The sequence below is a fragment of the Bos indicus x Bos taurus genome, chromosome 24 (assembly GCF_003369695.1).
Source record: "Bos indicus x Bos taurus breed Angus x Brahman F1 hybrid chromosome 24, Bos_hybrid_MaternalHap_v2.0, whole genome shotgun sequence".
NCBI lineage: Eukaryota > Metazoa > Chordata > Mammalia > Artiodactyla > Bovidae > Bos > Bos indicus x Bos taurus.
In genome coordinates, this window is record NC_040099.1 from 62,284,558 (window position 1) to 62,309,967 (window position 25,410).

General features: G+C 42.1%; 1 protein-coding gene across 1 annotated transcript; it reads left to right on the plus strand.

The window, feature by feature from the left end:
- The first annotated feature begins 5,923 nt into the window (after positions 1–5,923).
- On the plus strand, positions 5,924–23,706 carry LOC113882960 (plasminogen activator inhibitor 2-like). The gene is made up of 8 exons (XM_027526202.1): positions 5,924–6,009; positions 10,227–10,406; positions 14,503–14,622; positions 16,266–16,394; positions 17,031–17,148; positions 21,010–21,152; positions 21,823–21,987; positions 22,527–23,706. Exons 2-8 carry the CDS (start codon positions 10,236–10,238, stop codon positions 22,929–22,931), a joined length of 1,251 nt encoding a protein of 416 aa, XP_027382003.1. The 5' UTR covers positions 5,924–6,009; positions 10,227–10,235; the 3' UTR covers positions 22,932–23,706.
- The last annotated feature ends 1,704 nt before the right edge of the window (positions 23,707–25,410 follow it).

A 25,410-nucleotide genomic window follows, 5' to 3' on the forward strand; every position in this document is an offset into this window, starting at 1 on the left:
CCCTGGAGAAGGAAATATCAACCCATTCCAGTGTTCCTGCCTGGAAAATTCCATGGACAGAGGAGCCTGGTGGGCTATCATCCATGGGGTTGCGAATAGTCGGACATGACTTAGCAACTGGGCACAAAAGCACACCTTAGATTAGCACTCAGCTCCATCCAGCATTAGAGGCCCCTCTGTGTGATGCTGTCTCCTTTCCTCTCTCCAGCTCCTGGACAATGACTGCTCCAGGCAGACTTTGGACAGCCAGTCAGTGTGCTCCCCACTTTGTAATTTTAGTGTCTTTTCTTTTCAATCTCCATTTTTTAAATTTATCTCAACCCTTTCCTTGCGGTCCTCACACAGTCTCAGTGCTTTCACCTCCTCCCTATGATGCTTCCTGCTTCTGGCGCTATTCAGTTTGGTTCTGAATCATATATTGCCTTTTACAGCTTTCTCCAATTGCTTGGTCAATGTCTTTTTCGGGTGTTGCTCTCATCAAATTGCTCTAATCTAGGCAGGGTGGTGACTTCCACACCTGGACACCAGTGATCACTCTGTTATACCAGCTAACACCATGGGGCACTTGCCATGTAAAGGATAATATGTTAAGTACTTGACAGATAGTAGCTCATTCATTCTTCAGAAAAGTCTGTATCTTTTAGGAATGCTTTTGGCTGCAAACAAGGACCCAAGATGTCTCACAATGCCTGAACAATACAGATTTATTTATTATATACTATGACAGTAACAACAAGAGAAAAAACCAGAGGTAGGTGGTTTCTAGCATTGGCTTAGGAACTCTGAGGTTAGGTTTCTGGTTTGGCATCTCTACAAGTCTTTCTGGCTTCCCTGTGGTTGCGATATGGCTGTAGCATTTTTCGGTATCACACTGTCATACAACCCTGCTCAAAGTTGGGTAGGAGGGGTGGTGTAGAGAACAGGGGGTTCTCTTCACATATCTCCCTCTTATCAGGAAGGAAAAATTTCCCCAGATTTTTCCCAGCAGGCTTCTCCCACATCTCATTGACTAAAACTGGGTTATCTGGCAACAAACAGTACCAGCTGTGGGCCATGTTAGGAAATGTAAGCTCAGAGAAGTTGAGGTATTTGCATAAGATTACCCATTCCAGTATTCTTGCCTGGAGAATCCCCATGGACAGAGGAGCCCGGTGGGTTACAGTCCACAGGGTTGCAGAGTCGGACATGACTGAGTGACTAAGCACAAGGACAGGACGTGCAATTAGCAAATAGCATCTTTGTTGTTTCATCACTAAGTTGTGTCCAACTCTTCTGCAACCCCAGGGACTGTAAGACCACCAGGCTCCTCTGTCTATGGGATTTCCCAGGCAAGAATACTGGAATGGGTTGCCATTTCTTGCTCCACAGGATCTTCCTGACCCAGGAATTGAACCTGCTTCTCCTTCATAGGCAGGTGTTTTCTTTACTGTCTGAGCCACCAGGGCTTCCCACTAAATGGCAGGAAGAGGATTCAAAGCAGACTTTTGTAGTCTGTCAGAATCCACATCTTTGCTCACCACACTATAAGGTCTTTCTAGAGAGTTTTAACATCTTATTCAATTCATCAAAAAATATTCAGTACCCACTTGATGCTCAGCACTGTTCTTGCTGCTAAAAGGGAATGAAGTATATAATCTAGTTAGTGACAGAAGCTCAACCTAGATGAAACAGCTGGAACACACAAGGTTAATTAATTAATAATCATACATTTTTATGTTGCAAGTTCAACTTGAAGGGGCATGGTTCTATGTAGCAGAAATTCACCAAAGTTGGTAGAAGTCAGACTGGACACTATGGAGTGTGAATCAAATCTCACAGCTTTGGTTCAATGGAAATAAAGGTGACTAATGTTCTAGGTATTAATATGTTCACTTTTTTTTCTTTCTTTTAAAAAAAAATATTTATTTTAATTGGAGGCTAATTACTTTACAATATTGTAGTGGTTTTTGACATACATTGACATGAATCAGCCATGGGTGTACATGTGTTCCCCATCCTGAACCCTCCTCTCACCTCCCTCCCCATCCCATCCCTCAGGTCATCCCAGTGCACCAGCCCTGAGCACCCTGTCTCATGCATCGAACCTGGACTGGCGATCTGTTTCACATATGATAATATACATGTTTCCATGCTATTCTCTCAAATCATCCCACCCTCGCCTTCTCCCACAGAGTCCAAAAGACTGTTTTATACATCTGTCTCTCCTGCTGTCTCGCATACAGGGTCATCGTTACCATCTTTCTAAATTCCATATATATGTGTTAGTATACTGTATTGGTGTTTTTCTTTCTGACTTACTTCACCTGTATAATAGGCTCCAGTTTCATCCATCTCATTAGAATTGATTCCATGTATTCTTTTTAATGGCTGAGTAATACTCCATTGTGTATATGTACCACAACTTTCTTATCCATTCATCTGCCAATGGACATCTAGGTTGCTTCCATGTCCTGGCTATTATAAACAGTGCTGTGATGAACATTGGGGTACACATGTCTCTTTCAATTCTGGTTTCCTCAGTGTGTACGCCCAGCAGTGGGATTGCTGGGTCATATGGCAGTTCTATTTCCAGGTTTTTAAGGAATCTCCACACTGTTCTCCATAGTGGCTGTACTAGTTTGCATTCCCACCAACAGTGTAAGAGGGTTCCCTTTTCTCCACACCCTCTCCAGCACTTATTGTTTATAGACTTTTGGATAGCAGCCATTCTGACTGGTGTGAGATGGTACCTCATAGTGGTTTTGATTTGCATTTCTCTGATAATGAGTAATGTTGAGCATCTTTTCATGTGTTTATTAGCCATCTGTATGTCTTCTTTGGAGAAATGTCTGTTTAGTTCTTTGGCACATTTTTTGATTGGGTCATTTATTTTTCTGGAATTGAGCTGCAGGAGCTGCTTGTGTATTTTTGAGATTAATTCTTTGTCAGTTGCTTTGTTTGCTATTACTTTCTCCCATTCTGAAGGCTGTCTTTTCACCTTGCTTATAGTTTACTTCATTGTGCAGAAGTCTTTGAGTTTAATTAGGTACCATTTGTTTATTTTTGCTTTTATTTCCATTACTCTGGGAGGGGGGTCATCGAGGATCCTGCTGTGATAATACATTCACTATTGGCTTAGCAGACTGTTGTGCTGCCTATGTGTGGTTAAAAAACAGTTGAACAAATTGGTTGCAGTGTCAGGGGTGCCCTCCAGGGGACTGAGACTGAAAAAAGAGAGAGACCTAGACCACCAGGCAATAGCACCCACTGAATGTTCACTGAGACAGAGAAGTGGCTGAGTGCCAAGGGATGTGAAAATTTATAAAAGGGTTAGTGGCTGCTTGCAAGGTTTCTGTGGTCTAATGGAGAAACAGAGGATTTGAAAGGTCACTCTTGAAGCTCTTTTTCTTTATGTGACCTGAGATCTTCCAGAACTTAATAAACTGAATAATTTGGCTTGTGAAGGCCAGATTCTGAAGAACACACCTATCTCATTGCCCCTTTAATAATAATGAGGCATTTGGGTTAAGTCTGGTGGTTCAGATGATAAAGAATCTGTCTGCGATGCAGGAGACCTGGGTTTGATCCCTGGGTGGGGAAGAGCTTCTGGAGAAGGGAATGGCTACCCACTCCAGTATTCTTTCCTGGAGAATCCCATGGAAAGAGGAGCCTGGTGGTCTGTAGTCCATAGGGTCGCAAAGAGTTGGACACAACTGAGCAACTAATACTTTGGGTTAAGTTAGTCCACTCCTTTTTGGCCAGAGACTCACATTAGCAAGAAGAGTTAAAGATAAGTCTGGCTCTGTAGACCACAGCCCAGCTAAGAAGCTCACACAGGGCTCAAACCCACAGACTTGGTTTCAAGGACACTCCAGATTGTCAACACAGCTCTTCAAGTGGAGACATGGGGCTTGCCACACCAGCAGAGAAGAAGCATGGTGCTTTTGCTTCTTTTCATCCTTATCACTTGGGGGATTTCCTATGCATAAAAGTTAAGTGTGCAACTAGAGATGATCATACTAGGTGAAGTAAGTCAGAAAAAGAAAGACTGATACCATATGATATCACTTATGTGTGGAATCTAAAATGTGATGTGAGCGAACATCTGTGAAACAGATTCAGACCTAGTGATCAGACTTGTGGCTGCCAAGTGGGAGAGAGGAGAGGAAGAGGGATGGATTGGGATTTTGGCGCTGGTAGATACAAACTATTACATTTAGAATGGGTATAGAGCCAGGTCTTACTGTATAGCGCAGGGAAAGTACATCCGATCTCCTGGGATAAGCCATAATGGTGTTTGTGTGTGCTCAGTCGTGTCTGACCCTGGTTCCTCTGTCCATAGGATTTTCCAGGCAAGAATACTGGAGTAGAGTGCAATTTCCTACTTCAGGGGATCTTTCTGATCCAGGGATGGAATCTACCTCTATTAGTCTCCTGCATTGGCAGGAGGATTCTTTACCTCTAGTGACACCTGGGAAGCCCATGATAGCAGAATATTAAAAACAACAAGAAAGATGGTAACGGCAACCCTGTATGCGAGACAGCAAAAGAGACACAGATGCATAGAACAGTCTTTTGGACTCTGTGGGAGAGGGAGTGGGGGATGATTTGGGAGAATGGCATTGAAACATGTATAATATCATATGAGAAACGAATCACCAGTCCAGGTTCGATGCAGGATACAGGAAGCTTGGGGCTGGTGCACTGGGATGACCCAGAGGGATGGTATGGGGAGGGAGGTGGGAGGGGCTTCAGGATGGGGAACATGTATACACCCGTGGTGGATGCATATTGATGTATGGCAAAACCAATACAATATTGTAAAGTAAAAAAAAAATTGATTAATTAATTTTAAAAATTTAATAAAAAAATAAAAATTCAACAACAACAACAACTATATATGTGTGTAAAACTGAGTCACTTTGCAGCAGAGATTGGAAGAACATTTTAAAATAACTATACTCCAGTAAAGAAGTAAAGTGAGAAGAAAATCATCTTTACAATGTGTTGCAAACACTTTTCAATAAGCTCTAACAAGATGAACATTTTAAAACTCAGATTCTCTTTCATTATCCGTATCTTTTATCTGTTTTTATCAGATTCCTTTGGCTGTATCTAAAAATTTAGTGATTTTCAGAATCATGATTTTAACATCACAAATTCCAATTAACACCTTTAATTTACTCACTTAAAAATTAACTTAAAGTGCACAATGGATTTTCACTGTTTAACTAAAGATAAGATTTATGTTCTAAAAAATGGCAAATGAAATGTTCTTTGGGTGTGATTTGTGACAGATTAGGGTGGAACTCCGGAGAAGGCAATGGCACCCCACTCCAGTACTCTTGCCTGGAAAATCCCATGGATGGAGGAGCCTGGTGGGCTGCAGTCCATGGGGTCACATAGAGTCGGACACTACTGAAGCGACTTAGCAGCAGCAGCAGCAGGGTGGAACCCAGAATTATTTAGGTAATTATAGCTTGAGAAAATGTAACAGGGTTTAAAATAAAGAATTTATAAGGAAGAAAAGTGTTTTTTTTTCCCTGTTCCCAAAGAATTGTTTGGGGGCTGTCTAGATTCAAAAGAGAAAGGATTCCATTGCTTTTTAAGTATTGCAAAAAGCTCCCAGGCCATTCTTGTCAAAAGATTGAAGAGACATTGTAGAATTTCTTACCAAGAGAGCAAGCTAAAGAGGGGACTGTTGAAACTGGGGCTGACAGATTTTAGCTAATTTTATTTTATTTTATTCATTTTTTTAGATTTTAGCTAATTTTAACAGGCATGTGTAGGTATTGCTAAATTTTAAAGTTTCTGAATGATGTCATCTTTGTAAATGATGCCTTAGCAAATGAGCATTTCTATTCTAATGATGTCCTTCTGAGTAAAATGTTGAATCACTCGAAGGACACAGATAGAGAGAGAAAAAAAATGCCACGTGGGAGGGGCAGAGCTTTATAAAACCGGTCATTGCCATGTCTGAACACTAACAACGCTGAGAAGGCCGTTTCCTGTCAGGCAGAGAAGGACCAGGTATTTCAGCCATTTCCATGTCTCTCTTTGTGAAATAGGGTTTTATTTTGCATACTGGTATTATTAACATAATGAAAATTAAACTGTGGGATGTTTTTAGAGGATGAGTAAAAGTTTAACGGTGTTTTCTTGTTTAGTTGCTTGTTTGAGAATATTTTGGTTCAAGATTTGAATTAAATTAAGTTATACATAATCTTAAATCTCAGAGATCAGCAAATGCCTATGTAACACTCACCAAACCCAAATGTACATTCTAGTTGTGATGTCAGTTTTCCTGAACAGCTTAGAATGTGTGTATCCTTTACCAGTTCTTGTTTGGCACTGAATTTAATGAAAATAGCTAGACCAATTAAAACGTATTTTTTTTAGCAACTGAAAGTAATTTATAAATTGTACATAAATATGATAAAGACAAAAAGAGGACTCAGTTTTCATCTGAAACAACCGGAAATAAAGCAGGAAACTGAGTGGTTCAGTTCAATACCAGAATATACTTATTGAATTTAGTTTGATAATTGGTCAATTTAGTGAAAGAGAAAGAACAGCCCAGTTAGTTGCTAGACTGACTGAAGTAATAGTTCAATAAATAATTTAATATCCCATAAACAAATAATTATTCATTATGAAATAAATCAAATACAGAAAAGGCTTTTAATTTTATGGGGGAAAACTTGGTAATTTGGAATGGGATATTTCCTTGAAGTTATTGTTTTCTCTGTGTCGTTAATTTTTCTGGTCAATTTCAAAATATTTACACTGTGTTGCTGCAAAAAAATTCACTTAGAAATGCGACAGCAAACTCGAATCTACCGTTCGATGCCAGTGAGCAGAGGGAGTGTGGCCACGGGCCTGAGCTCCCTGCCGCCTGTGCCAAGTTTCAGCGGCACGTCTGTCAGCTTGCATTTCAGGAGCCAACACAAGCATCGCAGAGACCAGCCCCAATGTGATTTTCATCTGTTTGTTCTTCTAAAGATAATATCAAACGTTGCTTAAGAGTATAATACCTAGAAATTGTTGAAGTTGTGTAACTCACCCTAGTGTTAAGAAATTCACAACAGGTGTTTCCTGTTCTGAGAGATTCTGATGTCACTCAGTGGCTTCGATTTTACACGGTCTTAGGCAGATTCCCACTTAAATGTAGGGTGGATGTGTGGTAGAGTCAGAAGACACTGTGTATATATACACATATATATGATATATTCACAGATTTCTATGAATATAAACTTCTCAAACCTTATTTGAAAGGTCTGTAGGGACAGCACTGCTGCTGCTGCTGCTAAGTCACTTCAGTCGTGTCCGACTCTGTGCGACCCCACAGACGGCAGCCCACCAGGCTCCTGGTCCCTGGGATTCTCCAGGCAAGAACACTGGAGTGGGTTGCCATTTCCTTCTCCAAGGGACGGCACTAGAGCTGGAATTGGAAGCTAGTCTACGCTTTGAAACCAGCTGTGCTGTCAACATCTTCATATTTTCATTGGTATAACAAGAATTACTAGGTTTACCAGCCAAGTAATTATGCAAGGGAAATAAAACAGTGAGGCCGAAGGAATGTGGTAGCTGTGATAGAGACATCACACGTTATTTTTTATGTTAAATGCAGTTAATTTCACCTATCTGAAAGATAGAATTTAGACTATTTTAAAAACAAGTAAATATATCTGGAGTGACTTAATTCTGTCCTTACTTTTTAATTTTTTTAACAAAATAGTCACAGTCAACTGGACTTCTAACTTGGCATTAAAACCCCTCACTTTTCATTTGTCTTGACAAATTTTGCTAGTGTCAAAGTGACTGGCTATTCAGGTCATTATAAAGAATTAGGTATAGGAGAAGCCTACATTAACTAGTTAATTAATTAATTGGTCACATGATGCAGCTTGTGGGATCTCAGTTCCCCAGCCAGGGATTGAGCCCGTGCCCTCAGCAATGAAAGTTCCGAGTCTTAAACACTGGATCACTAGGGAATTCCCAGGCTTAAGTTTATTTTTATAGCTCCAATTCTTTATTTTATTGCACACAATAGAGAAATATTTATGCTATTAATTCTCTGTTTTTGAAATGTTTTTGAGAGGAATAATTCATCATAAGGATGATTTTAAAATTGAGAAGGAAGAGGAAACAAATTCCTGAGTCACCCAGGTTAATCTAATCTCAGTGATGAAGCAAGAGAAAAAAGTGATTTTTTGAAACTTAAGCCTTCTAGTAGTATTACAAATTGTCTTCCTTCCTCTTTTTATTTCCTCTTTCTAGCATTTCTCAAACCAGTAACTGGCTGAAACACTTACACGTAGCAGTTAAACATCAGCAGGTGAAGTGTGAGTGACATTGGACAGAGTGGGTTTCTGAAGCTTGAATCCTGAGCTTGAATCCCTGCATCATTACATACAAACTCTGTGACCTTATATATGTCTCAGGATGTAACCTATAGAATAAAGATCAGAATATGTACCTCACATTGATCCTGTGAATATTATAAATTAAAGGAGACAAGAAGGCATGAAAGAGTTTTGGGGACATGTTTTATTTACTTTACTATTTTGTCTTGATAAAATACAATTGGGTGGTATCTCACACGAGAAATTTTGATACAAATGGCAATCACTTTCTTCATGAGAAATGTTTGCAAACTGAGTGTTCACATGACAGCCGTGGACTGGGGAGACGTGAGCCTGGAGGCCCCGCTGGGGGAGCCCAAGGCTGCAGAGAGCCTCCTCCAGGGCCTCCCCCAGCGGCTCCCCAGCCACCGTCCCCAGAAGGTTCCTGTGGAATGATGAGTGTCAGCGTAGCTTGGTATATTTATAGATTCTGGTAATTGCAGGGTGTGTTTGAAGCCTTTGTGAAAGTGTAAGATACAGTCTGTCGGCTAGAACCAGCAGGTACCCACCCACACCTGGGTGTGTCCAAGCGTTTGGCTGCATGCGAGTTTTAGGTCACGGAAGGTGTGTCTGTCATTTATCTTCAGACGGTGGATGGGGTGTGTGTGTTCATGTGTGCGTATGTGAGCTCCATAAATCCAGGACCACTCCTGCAGAGGGACCTGGTGTTGACTGCCCTGCTAGGGGTGGTGGGAGGAGGGGGGCCTTTCCAGCATCCCAGCAATGAGCTGCTCAGCACAGGGGGCGCTTTGGTAGAAAGGCTGTGGTGTGTGAGTGAGTGGAGGGGGTGTAGGAATGGGAGATAGGGCAGTGTGAAATGCTCCCTCTCAAAAGGTGAGTCTAAGCCACTTCTAGAAAGGAGTTTGGCCATCTCCACTGGGGCCAACAAGAGTATGTGTGCATGCGGCATGCATTTGAATATGTGTGTGTTTTCCTCGAGTGTGTGATGGTGATGGTTTAGTCACTAAATCATGTCCATGGACTCTTGCGACCCTGTGGACTGTAGCCTACCAGGCTCCTCTGCCCATGGGATTTCCCAGGCAAGAATACTGGAGTGGGTTGCCGTTTCCTTCTCCAGGGGATCTTCCCGACCCAGGGATCAAATGTGGGTTTCCTGCATTGCAGGTGGTCTCCTGCATTTCAGGTGGATTCTTTACGGACTGAGCCACCAGGGAAGACCCTAGTGTGTGTATCTGTGTGTCTGTACGTGTGATGTGTGTTTGTAGGTACAACACAGAGGTTGAGAGTATGACCCTGAAGGCCATCCACCAACCTGGCTTCAGTCCTGTCCCTTATAGTCGAGTGACATGGGTCACTTTTCTGATTCTATTTGGGCAGTAGTTTTTTCCTTTGTAAGCGCAAGAATAGCAGTGCCTTCCTCACAGGGTTTGTGTGAGGATTAACTGGTTTAGTACAGGTGAAATGTTGAACACAGCATCTGTTGTACAGTTAAGAACTCAATAAGGGCTATTTATTGTTATTGCTGTTATTATCATTATTATGAGGTGGAGGGTCACCATGCATCCCAGGACTGTTCCCTCAATCACAGGATCAGCTGTGTCATTTGCAGGATCCAGTGCAAAAGGGAAATGCAGGGAGGGCCCTTTGTATAAAGTTACTAAGGAACTGCCGGGTTGTGACAGCAGCGCACTGCACCGAGAGTGGAACCTTTAGTGGCTGCACAGGTCCCAGGGTCACGATGCTGCTGACCCTGTTCAGTTAAAGGAGAACAGAGAGGAAACCCCTGCCCTGTGCAGGGTACAGCCTGTGCTACGCCACTGACATCACTCAAAATGTTGAGTCATCTTTTAGAGCTGTTGCTTTTCCTCGTTTTCCTTCCAGATTGAGACAATGGAAGAACTTTATGTGGCAAATACAATCTTTGCCCTCAATTTCTTCAAGCATCTGGCAAATACAAGCGCCAACACCCAGAATCTCTTCTTCTGTCCCTGGAGCATCTCCTCCACCATGGCCATGGTCTACCTGGGCGCCCGGGGCAATACTGCAGACCAGATAGCCCAAGTGAGTTTCTGTTAAAGTTCCCAGTTGGGACTGAAGGATTCCTGAACTGAATTGCAGAACTGCTCTGATTATATGCTTACAGGATCTGGACTATAACAGTCAGTGGCTAGTGGGATCTTAGTTCCCCCACCAGGGATCGAACCCATGCCCTCAGCAATCATCACAAGCCATTACAACACAAGTTACTTAGATTCAAATATATAAAAGAGCCAAACCACGAAAATCCTCAATGGTAGATATAGTAGAAGGATTATCAGTTTTCTTATCCTGCAACATTAGAAATAGTTAATAGTGACTATATCTGACATCTGATAATGTTTATATTTTTCAAAAGATTTGTCTGCTTTATCTCTTACTGATTTTAAGAGCATCACTGACGGATGGACAGTGGGACTGAAGCACCTTTCTTTGGGTTCCTCTGGTTTCTGCTCTCTCATCTCAGGCTCTTTCCATTTATGAATTCCTAGTAGTGGTTTTAGGAGAGTGCCATGAAGAGAAAAAAACTGTCCCAGAGCTTGGTCTCTGCACTCTGAGGGAGGCACCGAGAGCAACACAACTTCGGAGGGCCTCAGACAACATTTTCCGCCCCGTGAGCTCATGTCAAAAAACGGGGCTGACGGGATGGCCAGTCTTCAAAGTCAAGGTGGTCGGGGGGCCAGCACTGTGGGGTCTTTCTATCAGGGCCTCTGGCTTCCTTCCTTGGTGAATGGACACCAGCTTAGTCAGGGGACCCTTTCACTGGGTCAGGGACTGTGGAAATACATTGACTTACTTCACTTGTACACAGCAGTCATCCTCTGGGATGAAGGTGGTGCTATTAAAGTTCACATGATCCTGTCTTCCCTGGATCCATGAGGAGACGAGGTAATTATATCGTTAAAATTCTTTCCTACTCGTGTGTACAGAGCTCAGCACCGAGTGCTGGGCGTCAAGCTCTGTTTCTCACAAGCGTGGATGCTGTCCTCAGTCACCCTGGAGTTTCCCGTGAGAATCGCACCTGAGTGTGTGGGTACAGGGAGGTGGACAGTCTTCCAGGTACACGGTGACCCACTTAAGGCAGGCCTCATTTGGAGTGGCTCACACAGAGTGTTAGCCAATCTCACCGCAGGAGGAAAAGGGCTGGGAGCTTCTCTCTCTGTTTGTGGCAGTTTGAACATCAAGACTCACAACAAAGCCCAGTTGCTCAATTCTTTGATACCAGCCACATTTTGCAAAATGCCTTCCCCTTTATTTTCTTTGCCTTGAAAAAAAAAAAAAAAAGGCAGTGAACTCCATTAAAAACTTTAGAAAACATCACGGACTTCAATTTTTATTTTTATTTAGTTTTTGGCCGTGCTGTGCGGCATGAGGACTGTTAATTCCCTTCCCCCTGCACTGGAAGCATGGAGTCTTAAGCACTGGACCACTGGGGAAGTCTCCATTTTTTAATGTAAAAGAACCAGAAGCAATTTTTTCTTTTTTTTTTTTTTTTGAGGATAGACGCCATGCTCTAGGTGCTAAAGAGAAAATCTTGATTTTGCTGCCAGAGGAAAATAACTTACTGGTCACTCATGGTACAACGCAGCTTTTCTGTGTTTGGAAAGTATGTTTTGCACGTGGGACAAGAATTTTATATACAGTTTTCTTGTAACTCTGCCACATGGGAAGATTTTAAAATTCAAAGGCAAATTGGCTTAATTCTCTACCAAAAAAAAGAGGAGATGCTTTTTAGTTTGGACATGGAAGCCTGGACTTTGGGGACAGACCTGCCTGTCTTTGGTTGGTGGTTCTGCCACTTACTAGGTGTGTAAATGAAGACATTTAAACACTCTGAGCCTCAGCTTTCTTATTTTTCATTTTATAAGAACAACTTTGTTGAGATATAGTTTACATTTCATAAAATTCACCCATTTAAAGTTTACAATTCAGTAGTTCTTAGTATATTCACAAGAATTGTGCAGCCATCACCACAGTCTAATTTTAGAGTATCTTCTTCTTCCTCAAAGGAATTCTGTATGGTCTATGGCTATACCACCCTGAACCCTCCCAATCTTGGAAGCTAAGCAGGGCTGGGCCTGGTTAGTACTTGGATGGGAGACATTCTGTACCCATAAACTATATTAATTTGATCATACATAATCCAGATTGTTGTTGCTGCTGCTGCTGCTGCTGCTAAGTTGCTTCAGTCATGTCCGACTCTTCCCGACCCCGTGGACTGCAGCCTACCAGGCTCCTCCGTCCACGGGATTTTCTAGGCAAGAGTACTGGAGTGGGGTGCCATTGCCTCCTCTGAATGCGGATTGTTAACCACATATTTTGTACAATAGTTGCAGACCTCTCGAACACCATTTGATAACTCAAAAGAGTCTAGTAGTAACTTTCTTATTTTTAAAATGTAAATGAAAATGTGTATTGGGCAAGATGAGTATGAAGATTAGAGTTAACAGGAGAGGCATGTGGTAGAACTAATTGTTTTCATAGCTGATACTTACAATGCCCCAGCCAGGCACCTTGCTGAGAATGTTTTATGAATTTATCCACAGAATACAAAATCCTGTGAGGTAGGTGCTCTGATTACCATATTAACTTTACAGATGAGAAAATCAGGGCAGGAAGAGGCTGCCCACATTTGGGAACTGGTATAGCTGGTAAGGCTGGAACGGTTGCAGGGGAAAAAGGAGCAAATAGAATAAATAGATACTCTCTTTCAGAGTACAGGCAATGTGAGATTTGCAGGAGTATTTTTACCCAGCTCTTTATCTTTAGGATAAGGCCACAGACCGGCCTGGGCCAGGCCAGCTCTCTGGGCAGGATGCCTGCCTCAGCCTGGCTCAGGACCATGACACACACCCCACACCTGCAAGGACTCTTGCCATGACTCGAGTGGGCTTCAGTGCTGCCCAGAGACCCCAGCTTATGGGTCAACTTCCTTAAAAGGTAGGACAACCAGAGAAGCTCTTACACAAAGTATTCCTCCCTTTTACAGTGTCAGTCAGACTGCTTTTCAGAGAGTATTAGGTAGGAACTTATAATATATGATCTAAAGAGCAGAGAAAGACCCCAGAAATCCTAACACCTCTCCTTCCAGCCTAGAAATCCACCATCTGCTGGGCAAGGTTGCCTTCCCTTCCTTGGCAGAGCCTCCACCATCAATGCTTTACCAATAAGTTCCTCCCTGCCTGGGGCCCCATGGCGCTGGGACCGAAAGGATGCTGGAGATGGGGGTGGGTGGGTGTCAGGGTCAGGTGGAGGAATCTACTGTACTGGGGGAGGGGGCTTGAGGCACCTTCCTGGGCCAGTCTGCACCTGCCAGTTTCACTGTTAGCTGGACCTGCCACTTACAACATAAAGAAATTCACATTGGGATGTCTTGGTGGTCCAGTGGCTAAGACTCTGTGCTCCCAACACAAGGGGACCTGGATCTGATCCCTGGTCGGGGAACATGTGGAAACTAAAGACCCTGCATGCTGCAACTAAAGATGCTGCCTGCCGCAACTAAGACCATGGGCAGCTAAATAAATACATAGATGCAAATAAATATTTAAAAAAGGAATTCATATTGTCATCTGACCCCTGCCATCTTCCCCCAACATGGACAGAAGTGAGGGATTTCTTTATGTGTAGATAATGTATGTGCAGATGTTTTAGGTGATCCTCGGTAATACTGAGCACCCTGTTTTTGTGCTTAAGCTAGCAGTGGCTGCTAATGGTTAACAGTCTAGAAGGGTATAATGTGTAAGGCCACTGAACAGAGAGATACAGGGTCAGGCGTTAGCCTTATTACTTCCTTCAAAATACTGGGATGTTTTCAAGGAAGTTTATGAGTTGGGTGATAATTTAGATAATTTAATTAAAAGATTATAAATCATCTCATTATATTTTTTTTGGTCAAAATGGCCAGTATTTGAATTAGTATAAAATAACTCACGCTAATTCCCATGAAGGGAATTTCATGGACTGACACATATTACACTTGAAGAGCATCTGTGCTTTGTGCCCAGACACAAAGGCAGGGAACTTGACGTAGGACCACTAGGAGGTACTTGACAGCCATTGGTTTAAAAGTTAAATAATGCAGCAGAAAAATGTACCAAATTTTCTCGAATTCCAATTGTAGGTGCTTCAGTTTAACCAAGTTGGAGTCCACAGAGGCACCCCAGTGACCCCACGGAGCCTCAGCAGTTGTAATTTCTCACAGCAGATCCAGAGGGGCACCTATCCTGATGCTATTTTGCAGGTATCTGACTCATCCATTCCTAGTTCTTTTGTATTTTGTTTCCAGAAACTTCTTGTCTTAAAGTCACAATATTAGGGAAGGAACCTAGTACAACTTCCACCTTTCATAGGAAGAAAATTAAGACTCACAGTCCTTGAGTAAATATCTTACAGTCACTCTCATAGGGAAGGGCAGACCTGGGGTAGAATCCATGCTTTATGACTTCCAGGTCAAGACTGTTTGTAAATTCTGTCACATTACTCTGCCATTAGTTGGGTATGTATAATTCATTCTAAAGCCACGGTAGAGACTCCTACTATACAGATGTGTGAACGCAGATTTCCAGAGTAAGGGGTGACAAGTAATTGAGGAATGGAGGTGGCCAGGCCTGGTGACTTCAGAAGAGGTCACTGACCTTCATGTATCCTTTATCTCCTCTCTCCCTATCTATCTAGGGCTTCCCCAATGGCTCAGTGGTAAATAATCTGCCTGCAATGCAGGAGACGCAGGTTCAGTCCCTGGATAAGATGATTCCCTGGAGAGGAAATGGCAACCCACTCCAGTATTCTTGCCTGAAAAATCCCATGGACAGAGGAGCTTGGCGGATTACAGTTCAAAGAGTCACAAAGAGTTGGACCCAACTGAGCGACTGATCACAAGCACACATCTATCTATCTATCTATCTACCTACTGTCATCATTATGATCATCATCTACTATCTATCTATCTTCCTTCTCTCTCCCTATCTGTGGATCTATCATCATCATTATTAACAAAAGAACAGCACCAATCTATCCACCTATTTATCATCATTATTGTGATCATCATCTACTCTCTATCTATCTACCATCCATTCATCTAGTCAATCTCAAGTTAGTATATTTTCCCAGTACTCCACTTCCTTAAACACTATTCAGCTACATGATAAGAGCCTGGTGTAGATGGGCTCCTACTGGTAAATAACTTCCACAATCACACTCTGATTTAGGTCCTCTCACAGGTTCCTTCTTAGGGATGCTGATGCTCCATCTCTCTGTCACTCAGGGAATTACAGACTCAAGATGATGAGAGGGCCTCTTCAAAAGGCGATTCTGCCAGGCCTGAGTGGACAGCTGATGGTCCATCTTCAGGGCTCTGACCTCAGCTTCACCCAGCCACTGCTGTGACTAAGCCCTGTGTCTGTCATCATGCTCGCAAACTTCAGGTTGGGGATTGGAATTCCCCTCGATTTTATGTTTTCTAAACTCCAGATTCCATTGCACAGACAACCCCTTAATTATGCCAAAGGACTTGTAGAAGTTATATAAACTTTTAAAAGAACATTTCTAAGGTAACATTTTAATATAATAAAAATTGCTTAGAGACTATAGCTTAGGTAAGTATCAAAGGAGCCTGACTTTTTCTAGGATCTCAGTTCTGTTACAGATAAATCCAATCCTATGGGCAGAGAAAAATCTGAAACAAGTCAAAAATTATCTGATAAGTTTTAATGTACTATATCCATATCAAAATTATTTCCTGAGTTACCTCTAAAGTGCCAGAAAAAAAAAGTATATTGTAATACAGCATTTTATTGATATCCTAGAAAAAAATACTATTGCTTAAGAAATATCTTGTTTAGAAGTCCTGAGTTATATAAATTGAATCTCTCCTTTCCTTTTAAGGCACAAGCTGCGGGGGTAATCCATTCATCCTTCCATTCTCTCAGCAACACTATCAACGTGTCCATGGGGGAGTATTTATTGGAAAGTGCCAATAAACTGTTTGGAGAGAAATCTGCAAGATTCAAGGAAGTGAGTGAAACCTGCGATCTAAATGGCAGGGTCCCAAACTTGCAGGAAGATCACTTTCAAAGCTGTTTTCTCTGATTCATTCCCAGAGGGTGAGAATTCCACTCAGGCTCGCAAGGCTCCCCGAGGCCATGGGACACGATCCAACACAGGCATGCTTGTGTTCCCTCTGTGGGTGTTACCTATTTCTACTGTAAAAACCCCACATGGAAAGTCACAAGTCAGGAGGTGCGCACAGGTGCTCCCAGAACCACTAACCCCACGCCCAGCCTCTCCGTCTCCATTCAGTGTTCATTGCGCAAAGTATGCAGGAGAACAAAGGCAGTCGGGACTGGATTGGGGGCGTCAAGAGAGCACATAATCAGCTCCCAGCCAACCTCCCCTGTACCCTGCTTCAGGCTCCCCAGTCTTGACAGGAAACCTGTAATTTACAAATACACCACAGATGGTTGGATATCCCGGAGGAGGGCATGGCAGCCCACTCCAGTATTCTTGGCTGGAGATTTCCATGGACAGAGGAGCCTAACGGGCTACAGTCCACGGGGTCACAGAGTTGGACACAACTGAGCAGCTAACACTTTCACTTTCACTTGTTGTGTATATTCTAAGTAATCTTGTCACTGTTTTTTCGCTTTAAAGGAATACATGCAACTCTCCAAGAGATATTACTCTACAGAACCGCAGGCAGTTGACTTCCTAGAATGTGCAGAAGATGCCAGAAAACAGATTAATTCCTGGGTCAAGACTCAAACCAAAGGTAAAACCAAGAAATAGTTTCTGCTCTTCTTTCCACGTAGAAAACTCTGATGTGTGTGTGTGTGTGTGTGTGTGTGCGTTTAAAATCCTTGAACTTAGCACTTACTCCTAATCTTAGTTATTTTGGCTAATGTAACCTGATTCTTGTTGAGCTTTGTGGTGTTTTAAGTGAGAAAAACGGAGAAGGCAATGGCACCCCACTCCAGTACTCTTGCCTGGAAAATCCCATGGACGAGGGAGCTTGGTGGGCTGCAGTCCATGGGGTCTCGAAGAGTCAGACACGACTGAGTGACTTCACTTTCAGTTTTCACTTTCATGCACTGGAGAAGGAAATGGCAGCCCACTCCAGTGTTCTTGCCTGGAGAATCCCAGGGACGGGGGAGCCTGGTGGGGCTGCCGTCTGTGGGGTTGCACAGAGTCAGACACGACTGAAGCGACTTAGCAGCAGCAAGTGAGAAAAAAATAATCAAAGTCTACTAATAGAAGATATATATTCAGTAATCTGGTTTGGATTATTACTGAATAGAATATAAGAAGAGGCAGATCTTTTCTAATTTAGGAAATATCAGTATTGAAATAATTGTGACTTTATGTTCACTGCAAACAAAAACAAAGAAAAAAGGAACAATATTCAACTGAGTAATTAATGTGAGAATATGGGCAATGGAAAAAGGAGGGATCACAAAATTTTAGCTCTTTCTTCTGTTTCACCATCCAGAGTCAGTATGCTGTCCAGTTCTTTCAGTCTCCCTTTTCATCTCCTGTTAACCGTCTAAGCTACTTCTACCTGTATTATGCGTGTCCTCAGTTTCTAACTGCCTCATCCAAGATCCCACTATCTGTTCCTGGTGCAGCTGGGGTTTCCTCTTCTTCTGAGCCTTAGTCTAATTCTGGAATTCTTCAAATTAACGTTTAAAGAGTTTGATAACTTAATGCAGAAAACATATTTTCACGTATCTCCTATGCTTATTTATTTACTTTTAAATACATTTTTGGAGAAGGCGATGGCACCCCACTCCAGTACTCTTGCCTGGAAAATCCCATGGATGGAGGAGCCTGGTGGGCTGCAGTCTGTGGGATCGCTAGGAGTCAGACACGACTGAGCGACTTCACTTTCACTTTTCACTTGCATGCATTGAAGAAGGAAATGGCAACCCACTCCAGTGTTCTTGTCTGGAGAATCCCAGGGACGGTGGAGCCTGGTGGGCTGCCGTCTCTGGGGTCTCACAGAGTCGGACACAACTGAAGTGACTTACCAGCAGCAGCAGCAAATACATTTTTATTTGGCTGTGTTGGGTCACAGTTGTGGCATGTGAAATCTAGTTTCCTGACCAGGGATTGGACCTGGGCCCCCCAGCGTTGGCAGCATGGAATCTGAGCCACTGGACTACTAGGGAAGTCCCTGCCTCCTATGTTTAAAACATCATTTCAAACCATAGTGCGCTATCCTCGTTTCTTAGCTACCATAATAGAAAAAGCACTTGTATTAAGTTCTGTAGAATTGAAAAAAGAATTATTGTTCCTCTAAAAACAGTTGGCCTACTTTAGTTCTTCATTTCTAGATTTTTAAATTACTGCTCTGAAAGATTGATGTACCACTGACAAAAAGGAAGCAGAGAAAGTGAAGATTTAACAAAAATGAAAGTCAAAGCAGATTGCAAAATCAAAGAGATGCATGAAAGCTTTGCTTTTTTGAGAACAGCAAGAATTTCTCTTCTTTCTAAGCATTTGTGGTGAATGGCTATAAATCAATCAGTGAAACTGCAAAAATGCCAAATAGTCATTTAGACTGATTGTTTTACCAATTTTTATAGTAATTTGAGAAAATTTTCTTTTTTCCTTGTTATGATCAAATATTATGTGTCACAAAGTTAAATAAAGTCCCAGTAGATTTCCAAGTGGTAACCAGGAGTTTTAATTGCTAGGGGTTATACTGAATGACGGAGAAGGCAATGGCACCCCACTCCAGTACTCTTGCCTGGAAAATCCCATGGATGGAGGAGCCTGGAAGGCTGCAGTCCATGGGGTTGCTGAGGGTCGGACAGAACTGAGTGACTTCACTTTCACTTTTCACTTTCATGCATCGGGGAAGGAAATGGTAACCCACTCCAGTGTTCTTGCCTGGAGAATCCCAGGGACAGGGAAGCCTGGTGGGCTGCCTTCTATGGGGTCGCACAGAGTTGGACACAACTGAAGTGACTTAGCATAGCATAGCAAGCATACTGAATGAAGATATTGAATAACTGTACTGAAACTGGTCAGACTACAGTGACCTTTTTGCTTCAGTCCTGTATCTGTCAGCAGAAATGGAAGACAGTGGAGTTCTGAGCAGCTCCCAAGCACTGTGACCTTGGAAGGATTACTAAGATCTCACTACGGTGTCCGTTTGTGTTGCTGTTCAGTTGCTAAGTCACATCCAACTCTTTGCCGCCCCATGAACTGCAGCAAGCCAGGCTTCCCTGTCCCTCACTATCTCCTGCAGATTACTCAGACTCATGCCCATTGAGTCAGTGATGCCATAGAACCATCTCATCCTCTGTTGCTGCCTTCTCCTCTTGCTCTCAGTCTTTCCAGCATCAGGGTCTTTTCCAATGAGTTGACTCTTCCCAGCAGGTGGCCAAAGTATTGGAGCTTCAGCTTCAGTATCAGTCCTTCCAGCGAATATTCAAGGTTGATTTCCTATTTGTGTAAAATGACACTAATAATACTCCCTTATTGGAATGGTTGTGAGGAGTAAATAGAATAATGTGGTTGAAATATTGCAGAGCAGGTATTCACTATAAATGGGCTGTTTCTTAAACCAACTTTAAAAAAAACCACACACTCAGATATTATCACTTCTGGGAACTTTCTTGGACTCAGTCATTCATTCCCTTCTCTGTGTTGTTACAGTTCTCTGCATTATTCAGCTCTCTTAATAGAACTCACCGCACTTTCTTTCCTGAATGATTTAGAATGTCTCTTCCAATATTCTAAGCCCGCCCCACCCCCAGGACAATTTTTCCTTTATTACTTCATGAATCTGTGCTATTCCTGATATAGGTGCAGCACAACTTCCAAAACACTGTGTTTGGATGAATCAATGAGTTAGACCTATGGGCTGTCTAGACCAGACCTAGAAGGGCCTACTGACACACAGGCAAATGCACTATTAAATGCCTTGGTAGAGTCAGTCGCTCAGTCGTGCCCGACTCTTTGCGATCCCATGGACTGTAGCCAGCCAGGCTCCTCTGCCCATGAAATTCTCCAGGCAAGAATACTGGAGTGGGTTGCAATTCTCTTCTCCAAGGGATCTTCACCATCCAGGGACTGAACTCGGGTCTTCTGCATTGCTGGCAGATTCTTTACTATCTGAGCCACTAGGGAAGCCCATTATATTCCTTGAGTCTCTTTTTCACTCCCATCTGAATGAACTAACTTCATATAACTATAAAACTTTGAGAAAACAGTATAAAAGGAATTAAAAACTTTCTGGGACTTCTCTGGCAGTCCAGGGGTTAAGACTCTGTGCTCTCAAAGCAAGGGACGCAGGTTCAGTTTCTGGTCAGAGGAATAAGATCCTGCATGCAGCACAAAGAAAAAAAAATTAAAAGAAACTTAAAATTTTTTTCCCAAGTCTAATAGCAATTCTAAATCTTAATTACATTACTTCTTCATTTGCTTTTGAATTTTGCAAACCTGAAAAAGTTTTACTTATGTTTTAAATAAATTAAGAGAAAAATTTGAATGTGAATATCAACATCTCTGCGGAGTTTGATAAATGTGGATGCTAAGCTTGATGGTGACTCAAAAGATTCAAGAAATCATAATGACTTCGTAATTGTTAATCATGAAACATAAGCATATATCATATTTTCTGTAGGCAAAATCCCAAACTTGTTACCTGAAGGTTCTGTTGATGCAGACACCAAGATGGTCCTGGTGAATGCTATCTACTTCAAAGGAAAATGGAAGACTCCATTTCAGAAGAAACTAAAGGGGCTTTATCCTTTCCATGTGAACTCGGTATGAGACAATGAAAATAAAACAGATTTTCTTAATATATATTTTAGGGTCTTTGACAAAATAGAAAAAGAAAAATTGGGACCACTCATTGATATGATTTGCTATTAATAGTTATAAGTTATACACACTGGATAGTTGATTGACTCTTTCAGGTTACTGAATAGCACTTAGTAATTTTCTGAGAGGTCATATGAGTAATGGTAAAGACCATGGGCTTTATAATTACACAATCTTGGACTCATATGTAGGCTGTGCCAACTATGATGTTAGTTGTGGTTCATACACTCCTTTTTTTGATCTGTGAAACTAGGATGATAATATCCAACTCAAAATGTTGTTGTAAAGATTCAAAGAGATTTTGCAGAGTACTTGACCCCTAGTAGGTCCTGAACAAATGTTTTAGTATTTAATTATAATTGTCCATCTTATTACTAATGGGCATAATCTTGAAAAAACAAAATAGATCAGAATCACTGTGAGAGTATACAAATAATAAATTTTTATTTTTTAAAATATATTTTGATGTTTTTGACAAATTTCAAAACAAATTTTTAATTAAAAAAATCTATTTCTTTAGCATGAAAGAAGAACCCATTCTCTTTTGTGTCTGATTGTAAATCTTTTGACATCTTACTATCAACTTTCATATTTTACTTTTTAATTACTTTAGACTCAGCACAAATCAGTAGAGATGATGTTCCTGCATGAAAAGCTAAACATTGGATACATAGCAGACCTGAAGGTCCAGATTCTAGAACTCCCATATGCTGGAGAGGTCAGTATGTTCCTGCTGCTTCCAGATGGAATTGCTGAATCCTCTACGGGCTTGGAGTTGGTAAGAATTCCAACTTCCGTTGTTTTAAACGCTGGGGCTAAACTCGCCTTTGCACATGTCTGCTGCTGCTGTTGCTATTTAGTTGCTAAATCACGACCGACTCTTTGAGACCCCCTGGACTTCAGCCCGCCATACTCCTCTGTCCCTGGGATTTCCCAGGCAAGATTACTGGAGCAGGTAGCCATTTCCTCTCCAGGGGATCTTCCTGACCCAAGGATCAAACCCACGTCTCCTGCATTGGCAGGTGGATTTTTTTTTATCACTGAGTCACCTGGGAAGCCCTTGCACATGCCCACATCTGAGGAAATGGTGTGCAGTTTGAATATGTGAACTTGTTTGAGACAAATTGTGCCAGGTTTCCCAGTAATTCAGAAGCCTTAAATACATCTCGTATATGCTATCTTCTTGGAAAATTTTTACCTATTAAATTCTAATACCACCTACTTTACTTTAATGTAGTAAAGTCATTGGTTGTCAGCATTAGAGGTTGTTGTCTTTCTCTGCTAAGCACTCAGTGGTTTTATGTTTTGGATTCACAGCTGGAGAGTGAAATCACCCCTGACAAACTCAGCAAGTGGCTCAGCGAGGACACCATGGGTGAGGATGACGTGGAGGTGTACATCCCCAGGTTCAAACTGGAAGAGCGTTATGGACTCAAGACCATTCTCACGGGCATGGGCATGGGCGATGCCTTCAGCCAAGGCCGAGCCAATTTCTCAGGCATGTCAGAAAAGAATGACCTGTTTCTGTCTGAAGTGTTTCATCAAGCTTCTGTGGATGTGAACGAGGAGGGCACTGAGGCTGCTGCCGGCACTGGGGCCATCGTAACAGGGAGAACAGGCCACGGAGGTCCGCAGTTCGTGGCAGACCATCCTTTCCTCTTCTTTATTGTGCACAAGATAACCAAGAGCATTCTCTTTTGGGGTAGATTTGCATCACCCTAAATTGAAAGTTTCCGTTTCTGCACAGGAATTTATAATATGAGGTATAAGCCTCAGGATTTCTGCAAGTGCCAAATCTTTAGAGACCTCTGCATGTTTCTGCTTTTCTGAACTTCTGTTACACACTAACTAGAAACACAGACATAGCGTGACATCTGTCAATCATAACATTACCCGCCCCCTGCCATTAATCATTTGGCCTCCTAAAATGGGATGATATGTCATTAAGCTCTTTCTTACTCTCAGTTTATTTTATAGCATTAACTTTTACTGTATTATTTATTGTTTTATATACTTTTTTTTTAAATTATGGTCACTGTCTACTGAAGCCAGTTATCACTTATTTTTCTTTCTAAGGAAATATATGTATTTGTGGGCTTCCCTGGTGGCTCAGAGGGTGAAGAATCTACCTGCAATGCAGGATACCTGAGTTCGATCCCTGGGTCGGGAAGATCCCCTGGAGAAGGGAATGGCTACCCACTTCACTTTTCTTGCCTGGAGAATGCCATGGACAGAGGAGCCTAGTAGGCTACAGTCCATGGGGTTGCAACAAGTGAGACACGACTTAGTGGCTAAGTATGCAGGCATATGTATTTGTTCTTATAATTAAGGATAAGTAGGTGGCCTTCCATGCCCTTTTGTAATAGAAACCTAGAAGAAAGCATTGAACAACAGGGAAATGTATATTGTGTGCATTTCTAGCATTATGTATCCCATACACATGGCTGTAACTTACATAAGGTTGCAAAAATATAGAAAATAAACCTATTTTCACAAACCATTTGTTTGTTCACATTATATTAGGTCTTTAGATTATAAGATCTGGTTATCTTGTTTCTCAGAAATCAGGCATCACGGCTCATTTGTGAGAACCAAGTAAACAGAATAAGAGAGCCAAGGGAATAAACAACTGCTTTGCAAGGGGCCCCAGTGTTGGGGGTGGAATGGAGTTGTGTGAAAAATTGATTAGAACTGCTTTCTCACAGCAGCAAAAAGTATAGCAATTCAAAAGGATAGTTTGGGTCAGAGTCCTCTGGGGACCCCTGTGTTCAAATCAGGACATCAGGAATAAACACTGAGTCTAGTGGTGCAGACATAGCATCAAGGTCAACTCGCTGAGTGCATTGAGAGAGAGAGAGTTCAGAGGGGTAGAGAAGAGCTTGGCACAAGGGTGGAAGGAAAACATAAGCTGACTTCTTTTAAGTGTGTTTGCTTCAAATAGCACTGAATACTTCTGAGTGGATCAGCAGCACATAAAAACATAATTTAAGTCCTGAGAAATAAGGAAGATCTGAGGTTTAGGGAGTTTGACCTGGCTACAGAAGTGTGGCTGGTCCTGAAAATGCATTCCAGGCACTGCCCTCTTTTTGATGAAATCCAGGGATGGGTGACCCACTGAAGCATCATGGCTAAAGAGGCAGCCTTATGACCTTGTCTTAACTGCACCTAAATCCCAGTTCGAACACTTATGAGTCTGCTAACCACAAGCTGGGAATGATGCTTCTTCCTGCTTCAGTTTTCTTTCAGTGTAAACTGCCGGGGCCCAGCCCCAGTGGATCCAGGGAATTCAAAGGGGAGACGGCTTTGGTGATCAGGATACTATAGAATTAAAGATATAAAGAGTGGTTAAATAAGGATAGCTCAGTGAGAAAATTCAGTGGAGAAAAGAGGCTGAATAACTTGGTTTACATGGAAAGCTAATAAAATTCCAAAACAAGGAATTTGCATCACCTACATAGGCCACAGGTGTCCTCCCATTCTCCTGAAGGAGAGGAGACACTAAGGCCTCCCCAGTCAGATCTTAGAAGCCCAGGCAAAATTAGTAGGCTTGACGAGCCTCCACACTCCAGATGGGAATTCAGCCAGAAGGTGAGAGAAAACAACCTGAGGAGACCAAATTTCGGTGAAAAAGGCCCGCACTTTATTTTCCAAAGTAGTTTTTATACCTTAAGTTGTGCATAGAGGATAATGGGGGAAGGGGTAGAGTCATGCAAGGACAGCAGTCCTTGATTCCTATCGAAGCCAGGCTTTCAAACTTATCATATGCAAAAGTTTAGGTGATTTACATCATCTTCTGGCCAGGAGGCCTGTTAACATTTTATGATCCTTTCTTTAGAAAACTTATTTTTCTCTAAAGGTGATTATTCTAAAGTCAGGTGCCACCTTCCGAAAGCATTAGATAAAGTTGCATTCCTATAGGGCAAAAGTGTGGTGGGCTATAACAAGAAAAGAATTAACTCAAGGGCCCAAGGTTACAAACATTAAAGCTACTACTTACATTCCTATACACCAATTATATTAATCAATATACTCCCAGGGACACAGTAGGTAAGGGATATGGAAACTTAGCAGCAAACATTGGCCCAACAAGTGAAAAACCCTTCACCAATACAATTTCTAATCAATCTTTTAACTGCTCAAAGGAATCTGTATTTAGACAGTTTAGAACATCTCATGCCTCTCACGGTTGGGAGGCTGTGAA